Raw genomic sequence first — 20,699 nt, 5'->3', positions numbered from 1 at the left:
CTTGTTAACGTGTTCAAAACGACAATACCACAAGCATGTTTTGTCTATACCATCAGACGAAGCAATTTGAAAAACACTATTACCTAAATTGTCTACGCATATCACAATTTCATACACATCATCACAACGTAAAGCTTCAAAATAAAAAACACAATTTTTATAAACAGAAATTGAATTATTCAAATCATTAAAACCATATCTAAAACCTTGTCTGGACAATACATCAAAAGAAATAATGTTTCGTGTTATTTCTGGCGAGTATCAACAATTTATCAAATCTAAACTAAACAATTTATCAAATCTAAACTAAACTCACTACAAAGCACTAGACTATAAACTCCAACATTAGACTATAAACTCCAACATTTGTGACATGTGAAGATTGCCTATTGCCATGATCAAGTTCTCTATCTCTAAATCTGTGGGTTAAGATAACTCACTCTTGTCTCTTCTATACACAACATTCATTAACGGTTATTTGATGAAATATATGTATTTTTGCGAAATTTTAAAAAATGCTTAACAATTTTGCTTGATTTTGATTCTCTTTAAAAAACCTTAGTTTTTTTGGTGAGATTGGTGACATTTTTTTTTCATCTGCAAATGTAATCAAACGAAAGGGAAACTTATATAACTATACAGTAAACTATATTCATTGAATTAACTCGACTTAGAAAAAAACAATAAAATATATTTAGTTTTAATTAATAAATTTATATCAAAAATAAAGATTTCTAACAGTTCAATTACGATTAAATTCAATATGACATCCAACTAGGTTGATTTTACGATTGTCTAATTTTAATCTATTGAACAAGTAGGCATTCCACTCCCAAATAATACGTACAAAAACTTAAATTTATTAATTTATGATGTGTATTTGGCTATTTTCAAATAATAACACCTGGAAACAAAAGAAAAAGATAACAGAAAGAGAACAAAACGAAAGCTTGTATCGAACAATGCATTCCTCGGTAATCAGTATCACTCAAAGACACACACTCGTAGATATCAAGGTAATACCACCACCTGCTGCTAAAATGCGCATCTACGTTTAAACTGAACAAACCCTAATAATAATCTAAACATAAAATCCAAAATTAAATGATAAATTAAACAAAAAAAGCGCAAACAATCGAAAATCAGATTCAAAGCATAACGTATGACATAATCAAGACCAACACGGTAAATGTGGCATGGACAACCGACGGGGCTTTGACGCTGTCAACGGCGTTGCTAGCATTGCTATTTTGGGAGTCGGCGGTGGGGCCATCTGATGGAGCAGGACCGGCGGTGGGAGATGAAGTTGGAGGAGCAGGAGGAGAAAGGAATGGGGAAGGTGTTGCTGCAGGTTCCGGAGATAGAGCAGCAGGTGCAGGAGACGATGCTGGAGAACTTTCCGGTGAAAGAGATGGAGTTGGAGATGGAGATTTACCGAATAATTCAGTTGGGAGAAGTACATTGTCGACGGTGAAAATACAGAGCGGCGTCGAATCGAGAACCGTGCTAGCAACACGCGAAGTGGAAAATCCAGAATCAAGTGTGACGGAGTCTCCGGCGGTCTCAACGGTCAGATCGTACTTTCCGGCGCCGTTCGTCGCCAGTGTGCTAATCGGATCCTTGGTCGTCTTCAACGAGCCTTTCGGAGTGTAAGTAGCTAGAGCATGGTATTGTAACAGCGCAACAAGCTCAGCATTCGACAACTTGCTCAGATTCGGGGTCGTCTTCAACGAGCCTTCCGGTGCTGCCACTGCACCTTTACTAACTGAAACACCTTGTTCCTCAGGGTTTTCGTCCTCCGATCTAAGATCGCAACTGGTCTCTCGATATAATTCAGGCTGCTATCAACCTGAATATCCTCCAATGGTACTACTGCTGACTCATCGACCAAACACTTCCGCAACTGGGAAACGTGGAAAGTGTTGTGGATCTGGCTAAGCTCTGCTCGGAGATCCAAACGGTAAGCAACCCGACCCACCCGGGCCAAAACCCTAAAAGGGCCAATGAACCTGGGGCCCAGCTTGCCCCTCTTCCGGAACCTGATAACACCCTTCCAGGGTGATACCTTCAGGAGGACCATATCGCCCACCTGAAACTCCAAGTCCGAACGCCTCCTGTCGGCGTAACTCTTCTGCCAACTCTGCGCAGTCTGCATTCTGCTACGGACCTGCTGGAGCAACTTTGTGGTCTTGAGTACCACCTTCGTACTCCCGATGACTCTCTGACCGACCTCACCCCAACAAATCGGGGTCCTATACTTCCTTCCGTAAAGCATCTCGAAAGGAGGGCGGTCAATGGTGGCGTGGTAACTGTTGTTATACGAAAATTCCGCTAATGGAAGATACGTATCCCAACTTCCACCAATGTCTAGAACACATGCCCGCAACATGTCCTCGAGAGTCTGAATCGTCCTCTCGCTCTGCCCGTCCGTCTTAGGGTGGAAGGCGGTGCTGAAGTGAAGGTGAGTCCCCATCTCGTCGTGAAACCGCTTCCAGAACCTGGAAGTGAACCGGACGTCTCGATCTGATACTACCGATACAGGCACTCCATGCCGTGCCACTACCTCGCGCACATAAATATCGGCTAGCTTCTCGGCCGATATACTCTCCTGAATCGGTATGAAATGTGCGCTCTTGGTCAGCCGATCCACTATGACCCAAATCGAATCAACTCCACGTGCGGTCCTGGGAAGCTTAGTGATGAAATCCATAGTGATATCTTCCCATTTCCACACAGGAATGTCTAACGGCTGCATCTTGCCATGGGGTCTCTGGTGTTCTGCCTTGACCTTCCTGCAGGTCAGGCACCTCTCCACATACCAAGCTATGTCCCGCTTCATGCAGGGCCACCAATAATCGGGTCGAAGATCTCTGTACATCTTCGTCGCCCCTGGGTGGATGGAGAAACGAGACTTATGAGGGGTCAACAATCCTCGACTGTCATAGTCAAAGGAGGCTACTCGGCCCACAATCCTCTCACACTTCTGCCTCTCCTCCTTCAGGCCCTCAACCTGTGCCTCTCTAATCTGCTCCAACAAGGGAGTAATCATTGTTATCCTCAAACAAATGTCCCTGATCGGGGCTGCTACCGCCTTGCGGCTCAAGGCGTATGCCACAACGTTGGCCTTGCCCGGATGATAAAGGATCTCACAGTCATAATCCTTTACCACGTCTAACCATCGGCGCTGCCTCATGTTCAGATTCAGCTGATCCATGAGGTACATCAAACTCTTGTGATCCGTGTAAATGGTACAATGGACCCCATAGAGGTAATGTCGCCAAATCTTGAGGGCAAACACTACTGCTCCCAACTCTAAGTCATGTGTTGGATAGTTAGCCTCGTGAGGCTTCAACTGTGTAGAGGCATAAGCTATCACATGCCCTCGTTGCATCAGGACTGCTCCCATACATGTGATCGAAGCATCACAGTAGACTACAAAATCCTCTACTCCCTATGGCAGGGTAAGAATCGGCGCCTCGCACAATCTCTGCCTGAGGGTCTCAAATGCTACCTGCTGCTCAGGCCCCCATCGAAACACCACCAACTTCTTGGTCAGTCTGGTGAGCGGAACTGCTATCTTGGAGAAATCCTGGATGAATCTCCTGTAGTACCCTGCCAGTCCTAGGAAGCTCCGAATCTCAGATGGAGATCTCGGGACCTCCCACTGCATCACGGCCTCTATCTTGGCCGGATCGACTAGTATACCCTTCTGGTTGACGAGGTCTCCAAGGAACTGCACCTCGCGCAACCAGAACTCGCACTTGGAGAACTCCGCGAACAGTCTCTCCCTCCTCAGCGTCTCTAGCACCTCTCTCAGGTGCTCCTCATGTTGCTCCTGAGTCTTGGAATAAACCAAGATGTCATCAATGAACACTATCACTGACCGATCCGGCATCGGTCTGCATACGCGGTTCATGAGATCCATGAATGGGGCTGGAGCGTTGGTGAGCCCGAACGGCATCACCACAAACTCATAATGACCATAGCGGGTCCTAAAAGCGGTCTTCTGCACATCCTCATCCCTGACCCGCATCTGGTGATATCCTGACCGTAGATCAATCTTGGAGAACCAAGATGCTCCCTGAAGCTGGTCAAACAAGTCATCTATCCTCGGGAGTGGGTAACGGTTCTTCACCGTTACCTTATTCAGCTCCCGGTAATCTATGCACATACGGTGCGACCCATCCTTCTTCCTTACGAATAGGATCGGGGCTCCCCATGGTGAACTACTTGGCCTGATGAAACCCTTGTCTAGCAGCTCCTACAGCTGTGTAGACAACTCCTGCATCTCTGGAGGAGCCAACCGATACGGTTCCTTGGCTATCGGAGCCGCACCAGAAACCAGGTCAATCCTGAACTCGACCTGTCTCTCCGGAGGTATCCCAGGCAAATCCTCTGGAAATACGTCTGGGTACTCTCGTACCACCGGTACGTCATCAACTGTCGCCTTACCCTTCTCCCGGACATCCATAACATAGGCGATGTACCCTGCGCAACCCTGCTGAACGTAGCGCCTTGCTCTTGCTGCTGAACAAAGAATCGGTCCGCGTTGTGGCCTCTCGCCCTGAATCACTAACTCTCCCCTACCAGGAGTGCGGACCCTCACTAACTGTAGCTCACAATCAATCACTGCCCCATTAGGGCTCAGCCAATCCATACCCACTATAACCTTATTCCCTCGCAGGGGAATGGGGACCAAGTCCACTGAAAATTGCTCATCAAATAACTGCAGCGAACACGCCCTATGTACTCTCATGACCCTGACGGTCCCGTCATCAGCTATCTCAACTTCAAGTGGGCAATCCAGCTCCCCCGGAGCTCTGTTAAACCTCTTGCTAAGTGCAAGCGAAACAAATGATCGGGTAGCCCCCGAATCAAACAATACCGTAGCTGAAATGCCGTTCACTAAGAACGACCCTATATAAAAACATATAATCATGAGAAACAATCAATATCAATACAGAGATAAGATAAAGATACATACCCGCCACCACGTCAGGAGTCGCTCGCGCCTCCTCTGCTGTCATCTGAAAAGCTCTACTCTTCGCCACTGGCGTCTCACTCCGGCCCTGACGGCCGTCTGTAATCCTCAATGTTGCAGGGGCAGGTGCTACCACCTTCCTTGCTGCTGCTAAACTTGGACACTGGGACTTTTTATGTCCCCTCTAATTGCAATGGAAGCAAATCAGATCAGATGCTGTGGTGGTGCTAGTAGCTGTACAATCTCTACTCATATGCCTGGTACGGCCGCACTTGTAGCAACCGGTACTACCTGCCTTGCACGCCCCATCGTGCAATCTTCCACACTCGCCGCACCGACTGTGGCTTTGCTGTCCTCTAGATCTGTGATCTGATACCTTGGGCTTTTTGCCCGAACTCCCTGTGCCAGATGCCGCCTCTGGCTTCCTCTTCTTCTCCATCTCCAAATCTATCTCTCTCTCTCACGAGCCCTTGCAATCATATCATCCAGCGTTTTACAGCTGGACCGGCTCACAAACTGGCGGATATCACTCCGCAACATCTCATGATAACGGGCCTTCTTCATTTCCTCATTAGCTGCGTACTGAGGAACGAGAAGATCCCTCTCCCTGAACTTGGCGGTAATCTCTGCCACTGTCTCTGTAGTCTGGGTGAGATCCTGAAACTCCCTGGCTATCTGCTGCACCTTAATAACCGGTGCAAACTCGGCTCTGAACCTGGTAGTAATATCAGCCCAAGTCATCGCATCAAGCGCTGCGTCATCCCCGATGACATGCCCGATCTCCTCCCACCAATCTCGTGCCTTGTCCTTCAGAAGACAGGATGCTAGTCTGACCTTGTCCCCCTCGGGACATCTGCTGGTGCGGAATGCATTGGCGACATCCGCCAACCACCTGGTACTAGCGATGGGATCCTGTGCCCCATGATAGTCTGGAGCTCCACAAGCCCGGAACTCCCTGAAGGTGAGTGTGCGCGACCCCATCATGGCCGCCACCTCAGCACGGAATGTGCTCAACCTCTCGTCCATCAGCTCTAAAATACCCTCCTTGATCGAACCGAAGATCACATGAGTCTGCTCAAGTATGGTGCGAGTAACCTCTGAAGAGAGGAACTCCCTGGTCTGCTCATCTAGATGCTCTGCCCCCGGGCCTGATCCTGATCCCTCACTGGCTCCTGAACTGCCAACTGCTGGCCTAGGGCGTAAAACCACCATTCTGAAAATACATCATGATAAATGTCAGAAACACTGATACATCTCGAGGGATCGCTATTACTACAAGTTTCCTGGTCTCATTTCAGCCTTCCTTGATTCAAGTACTGATCCTCTGCTTTCAGTAGTACGGGCCCATACTACCTTCCACATCTATCCGTACTTTCCTCAAGAACTGCCTTGACTCCACCAAGTCACTTCTACTGCTACTAATCTCTGCTACTCTCATCATAGGCTTGCCCTAGGGAAATCTCTGACTCCACCCAAACCAGTCCTCAGCTGCTGAAGGCCTCATTGTAATGCCAATTAGCCATCACCTGAATACCATCACATGTGACGAGGCTCAGATAATCCTTCGAGTAAAATACTCGTCCCTACAACGGTTAGACTCAAACGAGAGCTGCGCAATAGGGCCAAATCCAACACTCTGAGATTATTCAACCCTGATCACATGTAACGTGACGTATTCACCTAATGGCTAACTCCCATCACTCAGAGTCCCACAAAGCACAAAGCAAGCAGCATTCAGACACAGGAAACTATTCAAGCAAATCTATCCTCATAACAAGAAATTGTACTAGCATACAATGCTAAGCTCATACTATCAGGCATAACCTAAACAGGCTATCCTACTACTGTCTACTCAATACTAGCATGCAATTCTCATAAAGCTGAAACACATATAGCAGGCACATAAGGCATCCTCGAAGATCCTTAGTCCTATTCTAACATGCTGTTCTACTGAAACTGAAACTGATAATGATAACATAAACTTGTATGGGTAATTTGGGAGTACTTACTTGAGCTCGGCTGATCACATGCACCACACCCTTTTCTCTTTTCAAAGTTCTTTTCTTTCTAAAAAAATTTCTTTTCACTTTTTCTAAAACTCTTTTCTACAAAAATTGATTTTCCCTTTTGAAAATTTCTATACCAATTCCTTAGTTTGAGTTCAGACACACCCGAAAGTGTGCCTGAATCCCTCAAACCAAGGCTCTGATACCAACTTGTAACATCCCAAAATACAACCAATTTTTTTTTTGTTTTAACATTACCAAAAACCCAACATCAAATGTTATATAATAAAACCATATATCGTATGTCTCGAAATGCCATAGTAAATGTATCAAATCAAAACTGAAGTCAATATCATATCAAAATATCTGAACAAAACTCCCAGCATAAAACTGTAACTGTGGTGTGTACCATGCCATCATCCCGAGCTCTTTCCCTTGCTAGCAGAAGTACCTGAAACCAAAACTAAAACTGTAAGCACAAAGCTTAGTGAGCTCCCCCAAACTACCACATACCATACAATAACATATAGAGCACATACTGGGCCTTGCCCACTGCATCGAACCGAAATCCAGAAACTGCATCGGACCGAAGTCTGGAAACTGCATCGGACCGAAGTCCGGAAACTAACCAGGGCCTTGCCCTCTGCATCGGAACGAAGTCCGGAAAATGCATCAGACCGAAGTCCGGAACTAACCAGGGCCTTGCCCTCTGCATCGGACCGAAGTCCGGAAACTGACTGAACATAGCATAGCATAATTATAACTACTAGCATAAACACATATACTGCATACTGCATCGGACCGAAGTCCGGAACACATAACACAAAGACATGCTTGAATCACAAAGACATCAAGCACACTGAACTACTGCATCGGACCGAAGTCCGGAACTACTGCTAACTAAACGGGTCGGCATTGTGGCCGTAGACCCGTTCCTACTGGAAGGAAAACTCACCTCGTAACGCTGGCTGCTGAGATGCTAAATCTGGAACTGTCTGACTGCTGCTCCGGAACTCCCCGACTACAAATCCCATAAACACTAAATCAAATACTAATAACTAATCTCAGGGTAAAATGACTATTTACCCCTGGTCAAAGCCACATCCTGGTCAAAGTCAACTATCAGTTGACCGGACTCGCCGAGTTGGGCCGCCAACTCGCCGAGTCCCTATCATTCTTTCTAATCCTCTACTCGCTTCTACTCGTCGAGTTTGGCAAAGACTCGATGAGTTCTCCTTCGATACTAACATCGAGTCTAACTTCATCCGACTCGCCGAGTTGTATGAACAACTCGTCGAGTGCTCCTTCATCATATGAACACGTCTGACTGTGACTCGCCGAGTTGTATGAACAACTCATCGAGTCTGTTCTTGAGGCAAGAAGATTGTCGTGGACTCGCCGCGTCATGGCGTCGACTCGCCGAGTCCCTCCATTTCTAATTCTGCTTCCTAACTCACCGAGTCTAATCTTTACTCATCCAACTCGCAGCACAAAAAGGGGAAAGTAATTTGGGGATCACGAACCGACTCGTCGAGTCCTATGAACGACTCGCCGAGTCTCATGCATGCTAATACTATACAACCGATTTCAGTCGATTTCAGTGCATCCAATCCATAGATCTGGGTCCCTAGGGTTGGTTTTACACGTAAAGTTTCCAACTTTACGTGCATGCAAGATCCAAAATACCCAAAATAAGCTAAAAGTGGAGTTCTAGGTTTGGAATGGGAACTTGGCTCAATAAATGTGGCAACCTTGAGCTCATGGAACTCTGAAATGCCTAGATCTGAAGCCCATTCATCTCAACTACTTCTCAAATCGACCTCAAAGTCAAGAAATGGCTCAAATTAACAATAGCAAGCTTTTAAGGAGATCTACATGCTAGGAAGTAAAGATTCGAGTTTCATACCTCAATGGGTACTGAAATGTGACCAGAAACTCGGATCCTCTTTGCTTTCTTTGAATACCCATTTTCTCTCTTCTTCTTCTAACCCCCAAAATGCACCAAAATCCTTCACAAGGTGAAAAATACTTCAAAAATGCTAAGGTTTGACAAGGGACGTTCTGAAGGTGATGGAGGCTGGTTAAGGGCTCATAAGGTTGTTTAAATAGGGTGCAAACCCTTGAAATTAGGGTTTCATCCAGACTGGCAGACTCGCCGAGTCCAAGAATATAGACTCGTCGAGTCGCCGGCTAAACCCGCGTGCCAAACCCGTCTCTACTCGACGAGTCGAGCTTCTGACTCGTCGAGTATAGCTTAAGAAAAGGGAAAAATGCTATGTTAGAATACATACCAGAAATGGGGCATTACAAAAAGTCACATAGAATCGATTAGCATCCCTTGTGGATGATTTGAAAGGTCCACACACATCTTTGTGTATGAGATCCAACAAACATTCACCTCTTTCACAAGATCAAGTGAAAGGTAATTTTGTCATCTTACCCAATAGACAAGATTCGCACGTATCATTTGACCTTAAGTCAAATGATTCCAACACTCCATCCTTTTGGAGTTGGGTGATGCGCTTCTTGTTAACGTGTTCAAGACGACAATGTCACAAGCATGTTTTGTCTATACCATCAGACGAAGTAATTTGAAAAACACTATTACCTAAATTGTCTACGCATATCACAGTTTCATACACATCATCACAACGTAAAGCTTCAAAATAAAAAACACAATTTTTATAAACAGAAATTGAATTATTCAAATCATTAAAACCATATCTAAAACCTTGTCTGGACAATACATCAAAAGAAATAATGTTTCGTGTTATTTCTGACGAGTATCAACAATTTATCAAATCTAAACTAAACTCACTAAAAGCACTAGACTATAAGCTCCAACATTAGACTATAAACTCCAACATGTGAAGATTGCCTATTGCCATGATCAAGTTCTCTATCTCTAAATCTGTGGGTTAAGATAACTCACTCTTGTCTCTTCTATACACAACATTCATTAACGTTAAGATAACTCACTCTTGTCTCTTCTATACACAACATTCATTAACGGTTATTTGATGAAATATATGTATTTTTGCGAAATTTTAAATAATGCTTAACAATTTTGCTTGATTTTGATTCTCTTTAAAAAAATCTTAGTTTTTTTGGTGAGATTGGTGACATTTTTATTTCATCTGCAAATGTAATCAAACGAAAGGGAAACTTATATAACTATACAGTAAACTATATTCATTGAATTAACTCGACTTAGAAAAAACAATAAAATATATTTATTTTTAATTAATAAATTTATATCAAAAATAACGATTTCTAACAGTTCAATTACGATTAAATTCAATATGACATCCAACTAGGTTGATTTTACGATTGTCTAATTTTAATCTATTGAACAAGTAGGCATTCCACTCCCAAATAATACGTACAAAAACTTAAATTTATTAATTTATGATGTGTATTTGGCTATTTTCAAATAATAACACCTGGAAACAAAAGAAAAAGATAACAGAAAGAGAACAAAACGAAAGCTTGTATCGAACAATGCATTCCTCGGTAATCAGTATCACTCAAAGACACACACTCGTAGATATCAAGGTAATACCACCACCTGCTGCTAAAATGCGCATCTACGTTTAAACTGAACAAACCCTAATAATAATCTAAACATAAAATCCAAAATTAAATGATAAATTAAACAAAAAAAGCGCAAACAATCGAAAATCAGATTCAAAGCATAACGTATGACATAATCAAGACCAACACCGTAAATGTGGCATGGACAACCAACGGAGCTTTGACGCTGTCAACGGCGTTGCTAGCATTGCTATTTTGGGAGTCGGCGGTGGGGCCATCTGACGGAGCAGGACCGGCGGTGGGAGATGAAGTCGGAGGAGCAGGAGGAGAAAGGAATGGGGAAGGTGCTGCTGCAGGTTCCGGAGATAGAGCAGCAGGTGCAGGAGACGACGCCGGAGAAGTTTCCGGTGAAAGAGATGGAGCTGGAGATGGAGATTTACCGAATAATTCAGTTGGGAGAAGTACATTGTCGACGGTAAAAATACAGAGCGGCGTCGAATCGAGAACCGTGCTAGCAACACGCGAAGTGGAAAATCCAGAATCAAGTGTAACGGAGTCTCCGGCGGTCTCAACGGTAAGATCGTACTTTCCGGCGCCGTTGGTCGCGAGTGTGCTAATCGGATCCTTGGTCGTCTTCAACGAGCCTTTCGGAGTGTAAGTAGCCAGAGCGTGGTATTGTAACAGTGCAACAAGCTCAGCATTCGACAACTTGCTCAGATCCGGTACACCGGCGCCCTTAAACGCTTCATCATTCGGAGCAAACACCGTCAATCCCTTCTCCGCCGCCGTCTGGAAAACCTTCAACACTCCGGTATCAGTAATCAGCTTCACAAACGTCTTGCAACCTGCTTTCTCCAACAACCCAGTAATATTAACATCAGCCGACGGAGCAGGCGCTGTTAGAATCCCCGGTGCGATTATAGGCGCGTTGATCTCCAAAACCGAAATGTTATACGGAATCTGTTTAACAGACTTGGTGTACGACGAATCGAGCTTCGAACCGGAGACGGCGGAGCCGAATCCGACCTTACCACCTTTCAAATCTGTAATATTAACAAATCCGACGTTTCCTGGGGAATTTCCGGTGGTTTGGTACAAGGTGGTGGAGAGCGTGGTGCCGTCGGAGATGGCGTGAAGCTTCTTGTTGTCGTAGTAGTCCAAAAGGATATGGAGGCTCAAGACGCTTTTGACGACGGAGAGTGGATGTTTCGCGGCAAGTGACGAAACGACGCCATTGTTCAACACCAGAACGGTGATCGTTTCACGGCTATTGATCTCGTCGCTGAGCTTTGTCTGTGAGAGGTAGCTGTTGAACTCGCTGTACTCAGGAAACTGCGACAAGATAGCGGTAATGTTGTGGGCGGAGACGACGGTGCCGGCGGCGAGAAGAGAGACAACGAGGAAGATGATGCGTAATGCGCCCATGGTGGCGCACTTTAGCAAAAAGCAGTGGAACCTGAAACTGAGTGTATACTATCGAGTGTATCGAGTGAGTGGGGAGGTTATGAACTTATGGAGTTACAACACCGAGAAGAGAGTTTAATAGGGATTTAACTTAACCATGGTTAATTTGAAATTTCAACTAGGGTTAGTTTTTAAACCTGTGGATGTGGTAGGGAGTGACTAGTGAGCTGGAAATCAAATGCCCATATTTGGTCAAAAAGACAAAAGAGTCCTTATGTTTAAACCATTGTACTGTTTTTTTTTTGGCATTTAATAACGTATACCCCTTTATCCATGTCCAGATTTGACAATTGTCATATCCACATGTATACAGCTTTAAAGACATGTACTCCACCCATTACAAGTTGTGTTATGTTATCATTATGGAAATTATTACTTTTCTCGACAAAAAAGAAACCAACGTTATTGTTTTTTTTTCTTTTGTTTTTATAGAAGATACTATCCAAATTACATAATGACCTTTTTAACTTCGAAAATCGTAAAATAACCACTGTATATGAAAATGTTACCTATCTCAAAGTACAAATTTGAACTACATGACTTTTGCAAGAATTATATAATTGATTTACAAGAACATGCCTATATATGTAGGCAGTGCAATGCACATTTTTACTTCGTGATCATACAATCATAACTTGTATTTTTTCTGGAAAATTGTATTGGCACACTTCAATTACGTCATAGTTCTCCATGGAGAGGTATAATTAATGCATATAGTGTGAGAGTTAATCCTTTACCACACCCTAGAACCCGACGAAGAAACAATCGTTAATACCCCGCTTATGAACAAAAGACAAGCTAGCCGCCCTAAAGAGCACTCCTACATACATTCACAAGACAAGGGTCCAATATTAAAACGACAAACTATATACCAACAATTAGGTCATACTCGCCTAAACTGTCCGGCTCTTATACCGACCAAATCATCAAAGTCGAGGGTTTCAAGCAGTAAGGGTAGGTATAAGGCTAAAGCTAACGCTGCACATATCCATTCACAAACCCTAAGTGACAACACCTATCATCCGATGTTAATTTGAATGAATGCATTAATAATAGCGTACAGTCCCTATGACATCCTTCTACGAAAGATAGCCAAAACTAGTGGGCTGGTATTTGTGCCTTCGACCCACGGGTGCAATGAGGCGAAACTCACCTGAAATGAAGAAACCTGAGAACATTGTGATACGCTCCCTGCTACACTGCTTGCTCCCACGGATCCACTGACATCAGAATCATATAGAATCTTAATCACCAATCAAAACCCTCATGTTTGACCTAAAGTCAAACTTAGTCAAAAAGTCAACGGTCAACGAAGTCAACAAAAGTCAAAGTCCAAGGTTGGTTGAGTACGCCCTGCGTACTCAACTTACCCCCACGTACATGGGATGGCTTAGTACGCCCAACGTACAAAAATTTCGCCCATGATACTCGAGTTGATTCCATCATTTCCATTAAGCACTTAATCCCTTAAGGATTTTTCACCCAAACTCAGATTTAGCCTCAAAACATTGTCTTAATTCATAAAGTTTCCACCTTTATGACTTTCCATGGCTAGGGAAGGTCCAAAAGCTAAATCCCTAACTTATTAATCCATTAAGACATCACAACTCTTGCATGGATGGGGTGGAAGGACCAAGATCACATTTTTATGGTTCCTAATAGCTTCATAATGGATAAAGTTTCCAACTTTATCCATTAGAATGGTTCCAACAAACAAGATCTAGTGTTTAATTCATAAAGGGACCAAAAATGCATCTTTTTCAACTTAATCCATTAAGTCCAAGTCTCCAACCTTCCGATCTGAATTAATATGATGTTTAGATGGATAAAGTTTCCAACTTCATCTATAACAAGGTCACAAACTTTCAAGATCTAAACTTTATGCACTAAAGTGACCAAAAGCTCAAAACATCCTAAATTAGATAGATCTAACAATTTCGTCATCAAGATTCAAACTTTATACCTCCAGAAGAAAGATCGAGGTGAACAAGGTATGGATCTACAAGCTCCAATGCAACCAACGCTTCTTCAATGAGATCCTTTTTCTCCAAGGTGCACCAAAAACACGTAAAAACACCTTCTTTTTTCCCACAAGGCTCAAACTAGGGTTAAGGTTTCAAGAGAGGGTGTTGGAGAGGTCGAGGCTGGGAATGGAATGGGTTTGGGGAAGTTAAAGAGCTTAAATATGTCTCAAACCATGAAAATAGGGTTTGGGCACTAATCGCGTACACCCAACGTACGAGGGATGCCCTAGTACGCCCAGTGTACGCAGCTAACATAAAAATTGTCCTAACTTCATATGGTCGTAACTTCTTCGTTCCGACTCCGTTTTCGACATTCTTTATATCCACGGAAAGGTATTGAAGAGATCTACAATATTATCTAAATATCTTGGACTAAAAATTTATTGAATAAAAATCCATATTTCATGCAAGAACCCAGCCTATGAGTTTTTCCGTTCTACCCTTTGGCCCAAACCACAATTCAAGGTTTAGATCTCATAACCATCGTTGCCTCCTTCCAAAATGTCTAAAAATTACCTCCTTAAGGCCCAAATCCTTTACATGATCGACTTCCGACTCACGACCTTGAATAAGAAATGACGAGGAAATAGGATGTTACAATTCTCCCTCACTTAAATTAGATTTCGTCCTCGAAATTAGCTATCTCTTCCACTTCATGATGCAACCCCTCACATTAAACAAACTAACCAAAAACCCGCATATTTGATCGGCTCTGAACCTCCTCGGCCAAACGCCATCATGATAATCCTGCACATAAGTGCATCATCGCGACGAGAACCAACTGGTCATATACCAAACTAGGACACACTCCTACTTGGCTTCGACAACCCTGCTTAGCTATCTAGTGACAACACTCAGGCTTATCCTTAACTTAACTAATCCTACTAGGTCTTCGGGTCGTGACTCACACCTCTAAGCCCTAATCAAACAAGAACAGACAAGGAAGCCCTCATCACATCCCTCAACCTAGACTCCTAAAACCCTAGAGTCTAAAGCACAAGAACGCCCTACATATGATGCCACAACTAAAACTAATACGAATTGAAGGGAAATCCAACAGTTGGTGATGATCTTGATGCGAAACCGAAAGATTCAACAGTTGCGCGAATGTCTTGAACTTGGAGAAATCTAATTGAGAACCGAACCTTGGCACAAGGTCTTCCTGATACGAGTTCCACTCTCCCCTACTTGAATTATACTGGAATTTGACAACTTCACAGTCCTTTGGTTCCCTACTGCTTGATCCCAACCATTGATATCCATATACACAGGATAATCTAAATCCACACAACATTCACAAATTCCATCACGCATACAATTGAGGATTAGATAATTCAATTCATAATAATAATTCAATTAAAATAGAGCAAACAAGGAAATTTAATCCAATTTATCATCCAAGGTTACAACTGAACTTCCAAACATAAACATGAATTACAGATAAATACCAATATTATAGCAATTGCTAGATAGAAGAACTGCTAACTCAAATCTCGGTCTCTGGGACTTCCACCTCCCATGACGATCGTCGAGTAACTACCAAGCTAGGGGTGAGGGATCCAACACCTCACCAAAAATGAGAAAATGACAACGAGCTTTGATGTGGCCTTCCTGGACACAATGGAAACAAACTCACACACTTCGCCTGCAATATCTACCAAAATGGCCCTCCTCGCCATACCTGTGGCATACAAAAGATTTTTCACCTCCCTTCAGTTGATCCCGAACTCCGACTGGCGGACTGGAACCGCTTTGTTTTAGGCTGCAACTGAACTAAAGCCTATCGTTGCTCCCTTTCCTGGGTCTCTATCTCAATTTTCTCCTCCTCGCGGCATCCTGAAGCTCAGCGAGGGTACTGTATCGTTGGGTAGACACAAATTTCTAAATATCCGTCTTGAGCATACTCAAGTACCGAGTCATTTGAGCATGCTCAGAGGCAGCAAACTCAGGGTAGAAGAGAGCCCTTTCCATAAACATCTTGGTAACCTCCATCACCGTCTCAGTAGTCTGCCTCAAATCCAAATACTCGTGAGCCAACCTCTCCTTCTCCACCATGGGAACATACCTTGCACGGAACATCTCCGAGAACTACTCCTAGGTAACAGCAGCTCTCTGTTCAGAAGTGTAAGCACTAGTCACCAATCTCTACTAACCCTTCGCCCCCAACCTGAGAAGGTTTAGGGCGTACTTGACCTTCTACTCAGCAGGGCAAGAGCATTTGAAGAAACAACCCTCCACATCAGACATCCATCTTATTGTTACAATCGGGTCCCCGACCCCTTCAAACTCCTGGGGCTTCGTATTGTCGAAGTCATGCTACTGGAAAGATCTCTCCCCTCGAATCCCTGTCGCAGAAACTGCCACGGTGGCTACAGCAACAACATCATCCGAAAGAAAAGCATACCGATCATCAAAAAGCTCAATCATGGCAGTCATGATAGACCCAAACATCTTCGTCGTAGACATCTGAACCGCAGCAGCCACCTTAGTGGCGATGACCTCCCGAATCTGATCATCAGTCAACCCTACCCTATCATGGCCACTCGCTCTAGACCCAGAACCAGATCCTCTCGTAAACACCATACTAAAAATAAACTAGAATATATCAGAATGTCACATTACACATTGCTACAATCACGATACTAGACTCGATTCCTCGGGGCTTATGACTTCCTTGCTTCGCGTACGGGTCCTATGCTTTTAGTAGTACGGGCCCACACTACTTTCCACACCTACCCGTATTTTTCTCAAGGATCATCACAATCGCCCAACACAAATACCACAAGGAGGATACGCATACACCCTATCCTCATTATCTCATGAGTGGCTAAACACTCCGCATCTGGCCGGCTATTCATGCGCATAGTCAACCATGAAACTTCCACCAACCGTACAACACTCGTGTATGCTAATCATACATAACAATGGATCCTATAGATAATTGAATACTTGATTCTACCCTAAGAAAACAACCAAAAAAAGAACAAGAAATAAGGTAAAACCAAACATTCTCAGGCTATAAAATCTTAGCTATGCATGACTATGATGCATACACTATGAAAATACAGTAATGATGTCAATTTCATATAAGAGGCACTCCTAGGCTTTCAGGCATCCTACATCAGGAAATTCTATCATGCAATTCTTGAATATCCTTAGAATATCACTAGCATGTTGTTCTATTGGTATTGCCATATATATACATATTTTTAGGCAATATTTATTTACATTTTTATTAATATTTTGGTTATTTGCATAGAATAATGGTACTTATAAGGATAAATTGTTATTTGCAGCAAAAATAGAGGCATTCTCGAAGATAGGGACTGAAACTGACAACATTTGGAACTTTGGAGGCTTGAAGGGAAGAAGGATGAAAAACTCAAAAAAAAAAAAACGTACTCACGACGTGAATAGTCCATAATTCACGAAGTGAGCAGAGTATTCCAGAAGATATGCATCCGGGTGAAAGAGTCCTTGTCGAATACGAAAAGATCACATTCACGACGTGAATCCTTATGGTTCACGACGTGAACTAGGGAAATCAGAAAACTATAAATTCCCTTGCCAATTACGACTTGGGAAGTTTTTGGCTGATTGGAAGGTTACCTGAAGACGATTTTGAGCAGAAGAAGAGTTCTGGAAAAGGCTTCCAACACCAAAAGGAGTAAAGGTTCACAATTAATTAATTAGTTTGATAGTTATGAACATGTTTGATAATTTGATTTGTTTTTGCTTACTTGTTATCATGAGTAGCTAAATCTAGCAGCTCTTGTCTAGCTAGATGAAGCTTCTGAATTATGTTTTAGCTCAATGACTATTGAATTTGATTAGTTGGTAAATTGCTTGTGTTTGATTATCATTACCTAGAATGTTATTTAGTTTCTTAGTTGCTTAAATTCATGTTCTGTGTAGTTAGTGAACATTAAATTACATGAACTTGAAACCTAGTCATTTAGTGAACATTTAATTGCTAGAGCTAGGATCGACCAAAATCTTAGATAAGTGATAAAAGTAACTAATTTAACTGTGCTAGAGGACATAATTTATGACCATAATTTTGTTTGCTTAGATAAATCTTACATAGCTCACTTATAATCAATAACTAATTTTGTGTTTTGCTTATGTATGACCATACAAGGTAGTTCATGAATTGGTAAAAAGATTAGTAAATTTGGATTTGAATTGCTAATTACATAATAATTGGTAACCAACTTTGATAATCCATAATTATTAGCTAAACATAAATAAAGAAGTGGATTCAAACTAGACAGGAGTGTTTTTAATTAATTGATTGAATTATGTGAATTAAGTTCGCCTGGTCTTGCAAAATCAGAGAAAACCCTTTTAACTGTTAATAACTAGGTTAATTTAGTAGTAAGTAGATTAATTAGTTAACACTCTTCCCTGTGATCGACACCCAACTTACCCAACTATTCTATAATCCGACTAGGTACACTGCCTAGGTGCATTTTAGTTAGTTAAGTTAGTTAGGTTATAAATATAAAATTAGTGGGTACTTTTGTGCACATCATCTATCATAAACATTATATCAACAAAATCAAGAACTCAATGCATATAACAAGTATGAGTATTTTGGGAACCACTATCCTGTTCAGGCTCTAGCTGACTGTACACATAACATCTTCCTGTAAAACCAAAGTTAGATCAAGGTCCATGTTCCCAATCCCAAGCCAAAAATCAAAGAAGAATATGACAAGAGACCGATCCCATGTCCTTAATCCAACCCTCTTATTATTAATTATTTATCAAAAACGTTCTGCAAAAACTCTCGGATCCTAGTTTGAGACTGGATTCACACAAGTGTTCCTCCAATTCGCTCAAACCAGGGCTCCGATACCAACTTGTAACTTCCCATTTTCACAACCAAAAATTTTCATTTTACTTAAGTAAATCTTCCCATTTATAAATCCATTTTGAAGAAAATCGTTTATTCCAAATACATTTATTGAAAATCAGAGTAATATTAAATCCGCGAAATCTTCATTGTTGCTGATGAATGTGTGCAGTCACGCCTTCGCCATCTCATGATGATTGATGATACATGAAACAATAAACAACTGGTTAAGCACAAACCTTAGTGAGTTTCTCCCAAAATACCCCATATGATAAAACATACAAGCATGCATAACGACCACTCTTCGGGCCTTCGGCATGAACGGCTTAGTAATTTCTAATTTATTTGCTTTAAATTAATCAATCCTTTTTGTGGGGTAAAACCTGCAAAGAGTTATTTTTAGTTTATTTTTAGTTTTGTTTTTTTGTATTATAGAACTCACGACGTGAGCCTTAAATACTCACGACATGAATCCTGTGATCCTAGTTTTCTTTGTTTTTAGTTTGCTTTTCTATTTTAGTTCAGTTTTACATTTTTATTTTGTTTATTTTTCAGGAGTACATGACCAGAGGGTCCAATACACCTTTGGTGCCACCACTTGAAGATCCAGAGTCAGCCCTTCACAAAAAGAAAGATAAGAACGTAAGGGAAGATCAAACACCAAAGAAGACACCCTTGCAAGAACTCAAGTCAGTGTTCTCAAAGAAGTCAGGGAAGAAAACGGGAGAGTCAAGTTCATCTTCAAAGGACAAGAGCAAAGTTGAGAGCATCGATCAAATACCAATCCCAAACGAATCCGAATACGAATCTGAAATCGAGTTCAGATTGTATACGAGTGAACCCGAGAACGAGCCAAGAAACGAGATGGAAAACATTGAAGAAATGTTCATGGGAGCTTATAAGAAGCGAATCCGAGAAGATGTTGGTCCAGGTTTAGTGCAACCAGCGATACCTGCCACTGCCACATTTGAGCTGAAGGGACATATCCTCACTGCGCTAAAGGATATCCCATTTTATGGGAAGGATCATGAGGATGCATTTAAGCATGTAGATGAAGTCAACGACATTGCTGACTATTTCAATGTCCCGAATGTTAACTGAGACACCATCTTACTAAGGATGCTACCAGTCACTTTTAAGGGAGCTGCAAAAGACTGGCTGAAAGCACTTCCTCCTGGTACAATCACTACTTGGGCTCAAATGCGTGAGCAATTCCTAGATCAGTTTTTCCCACCTTCCAAGATAGCTAAACTCAAGAAGGCAATAGCCAACTTTGAGCAACAACCGGGGGAGTCATTATACGAAGCTTGGGAGCGCTACAAGGGGTTGTTAAGGAATTGTCCTCAACATGACCTAAACATCCAACAAGAGATGTCTATTTTCTATGATGGAGTCAATGTTATGACAAGGCAACTCCTTGACTCTCAAGGGCCATTGACAAAGAAGAATCCAAGGGAGGTCAAGGAGTTAATTGAAGAATTCGCAAGACACTCTCGAGAGTACCACAACCCAAGACAAGATGGAGTAAAAGGCAGTGGAGGTGCACAATCTGAAGAGATAGCTGCTACGATGGCGATGTTGAATACTATGGACCGGAGATTGACCCAAATGGAGCAATCAATTCATGCAATAAGGGTTGGATGTGAAAGGTGTAGTGGGCCACACTTAACTAAGGATTGTCATTTGGATGAACATGGGAACAAGAAGGCTCAAGTATGCTACTCAAGTGGGGACAAGTATAATGAAGACTGGAGAAAACCAAAGAAATAGTGGCTGCCTTATGATGAGTACAAGAGGCAAAAAGAAGAAAAATATAAGCAGACAGGGCGAGG

General features: G+C 42.5%; 1 protein-coding gene, 1 non-coding gene and 1 pseudogene across 2 annotated transcripts; all 3 read right to left on the bottom strand.

Moving 5' to 3' along the window:
* Positions 1 to 940: 940 nt before the first annotated feature.
* On the bottom strand, positions 941 to 8,955 carry LOC145104612 (fasciclin-like arabinogalactan protein 10 pseudogene; annotated as a pseudogene).
* A 1,511-nt stretch (positions 8,956 to 10,466) lies between these two features.
* On the bottom strand, positions 10,467 to 12,048 carry LOC145105339 (fasciclin-like arabinogalactan protein 10). The gene has a single exon (XM_079042459.1). It carries the CDS (start codon positions 11,944 to 11,946, stop codon positions 10,675 to 10,677), a length of 1,272 nt encoding a protein of 423 aa, XP_078898585.1. The 5' UTR covers positions 11,947 to 12,048; the 3' UTR covers positions 10,467 to 10,674.
* Positions 12,049 to 20,115: 8,067 nt separating this feature from the next.
* Positions 20,116 to 20,222, bottom strand: LOC145110162 (small nucleolar RNA R71). The gene has a single exon (XR_013709542.1). It is a non-coding gene; the product is annotated as a small nucleolar RNA R71 (small nucleolar RNA).
* Between the last annotated feature and the right edge of the window lie 477 nt (positions 20,223 to 20,699).

The sequence above is a fragment of the Lactuca virosa genome, chromosome 4, assembly GCF_052849685.1.
Source record: "Lactuca virosa cultivar CGN04683 chromosome 4, Lactuca_virosa_CGN04683_v6, whole genome shotgun sequence".
Classification (NCBI taxonomy): domain Eukaryota; kingdom Viridiplantae; phylum Streptophyta; class Magnoliopsida; order Asterales; family Asteraceae; genus Lactuca; species Lactuca virosa.
Note: the sequence above shows the minus strand (reverse complement) of the source record. Positions and strands in the feature narration are given on the sequence as shown.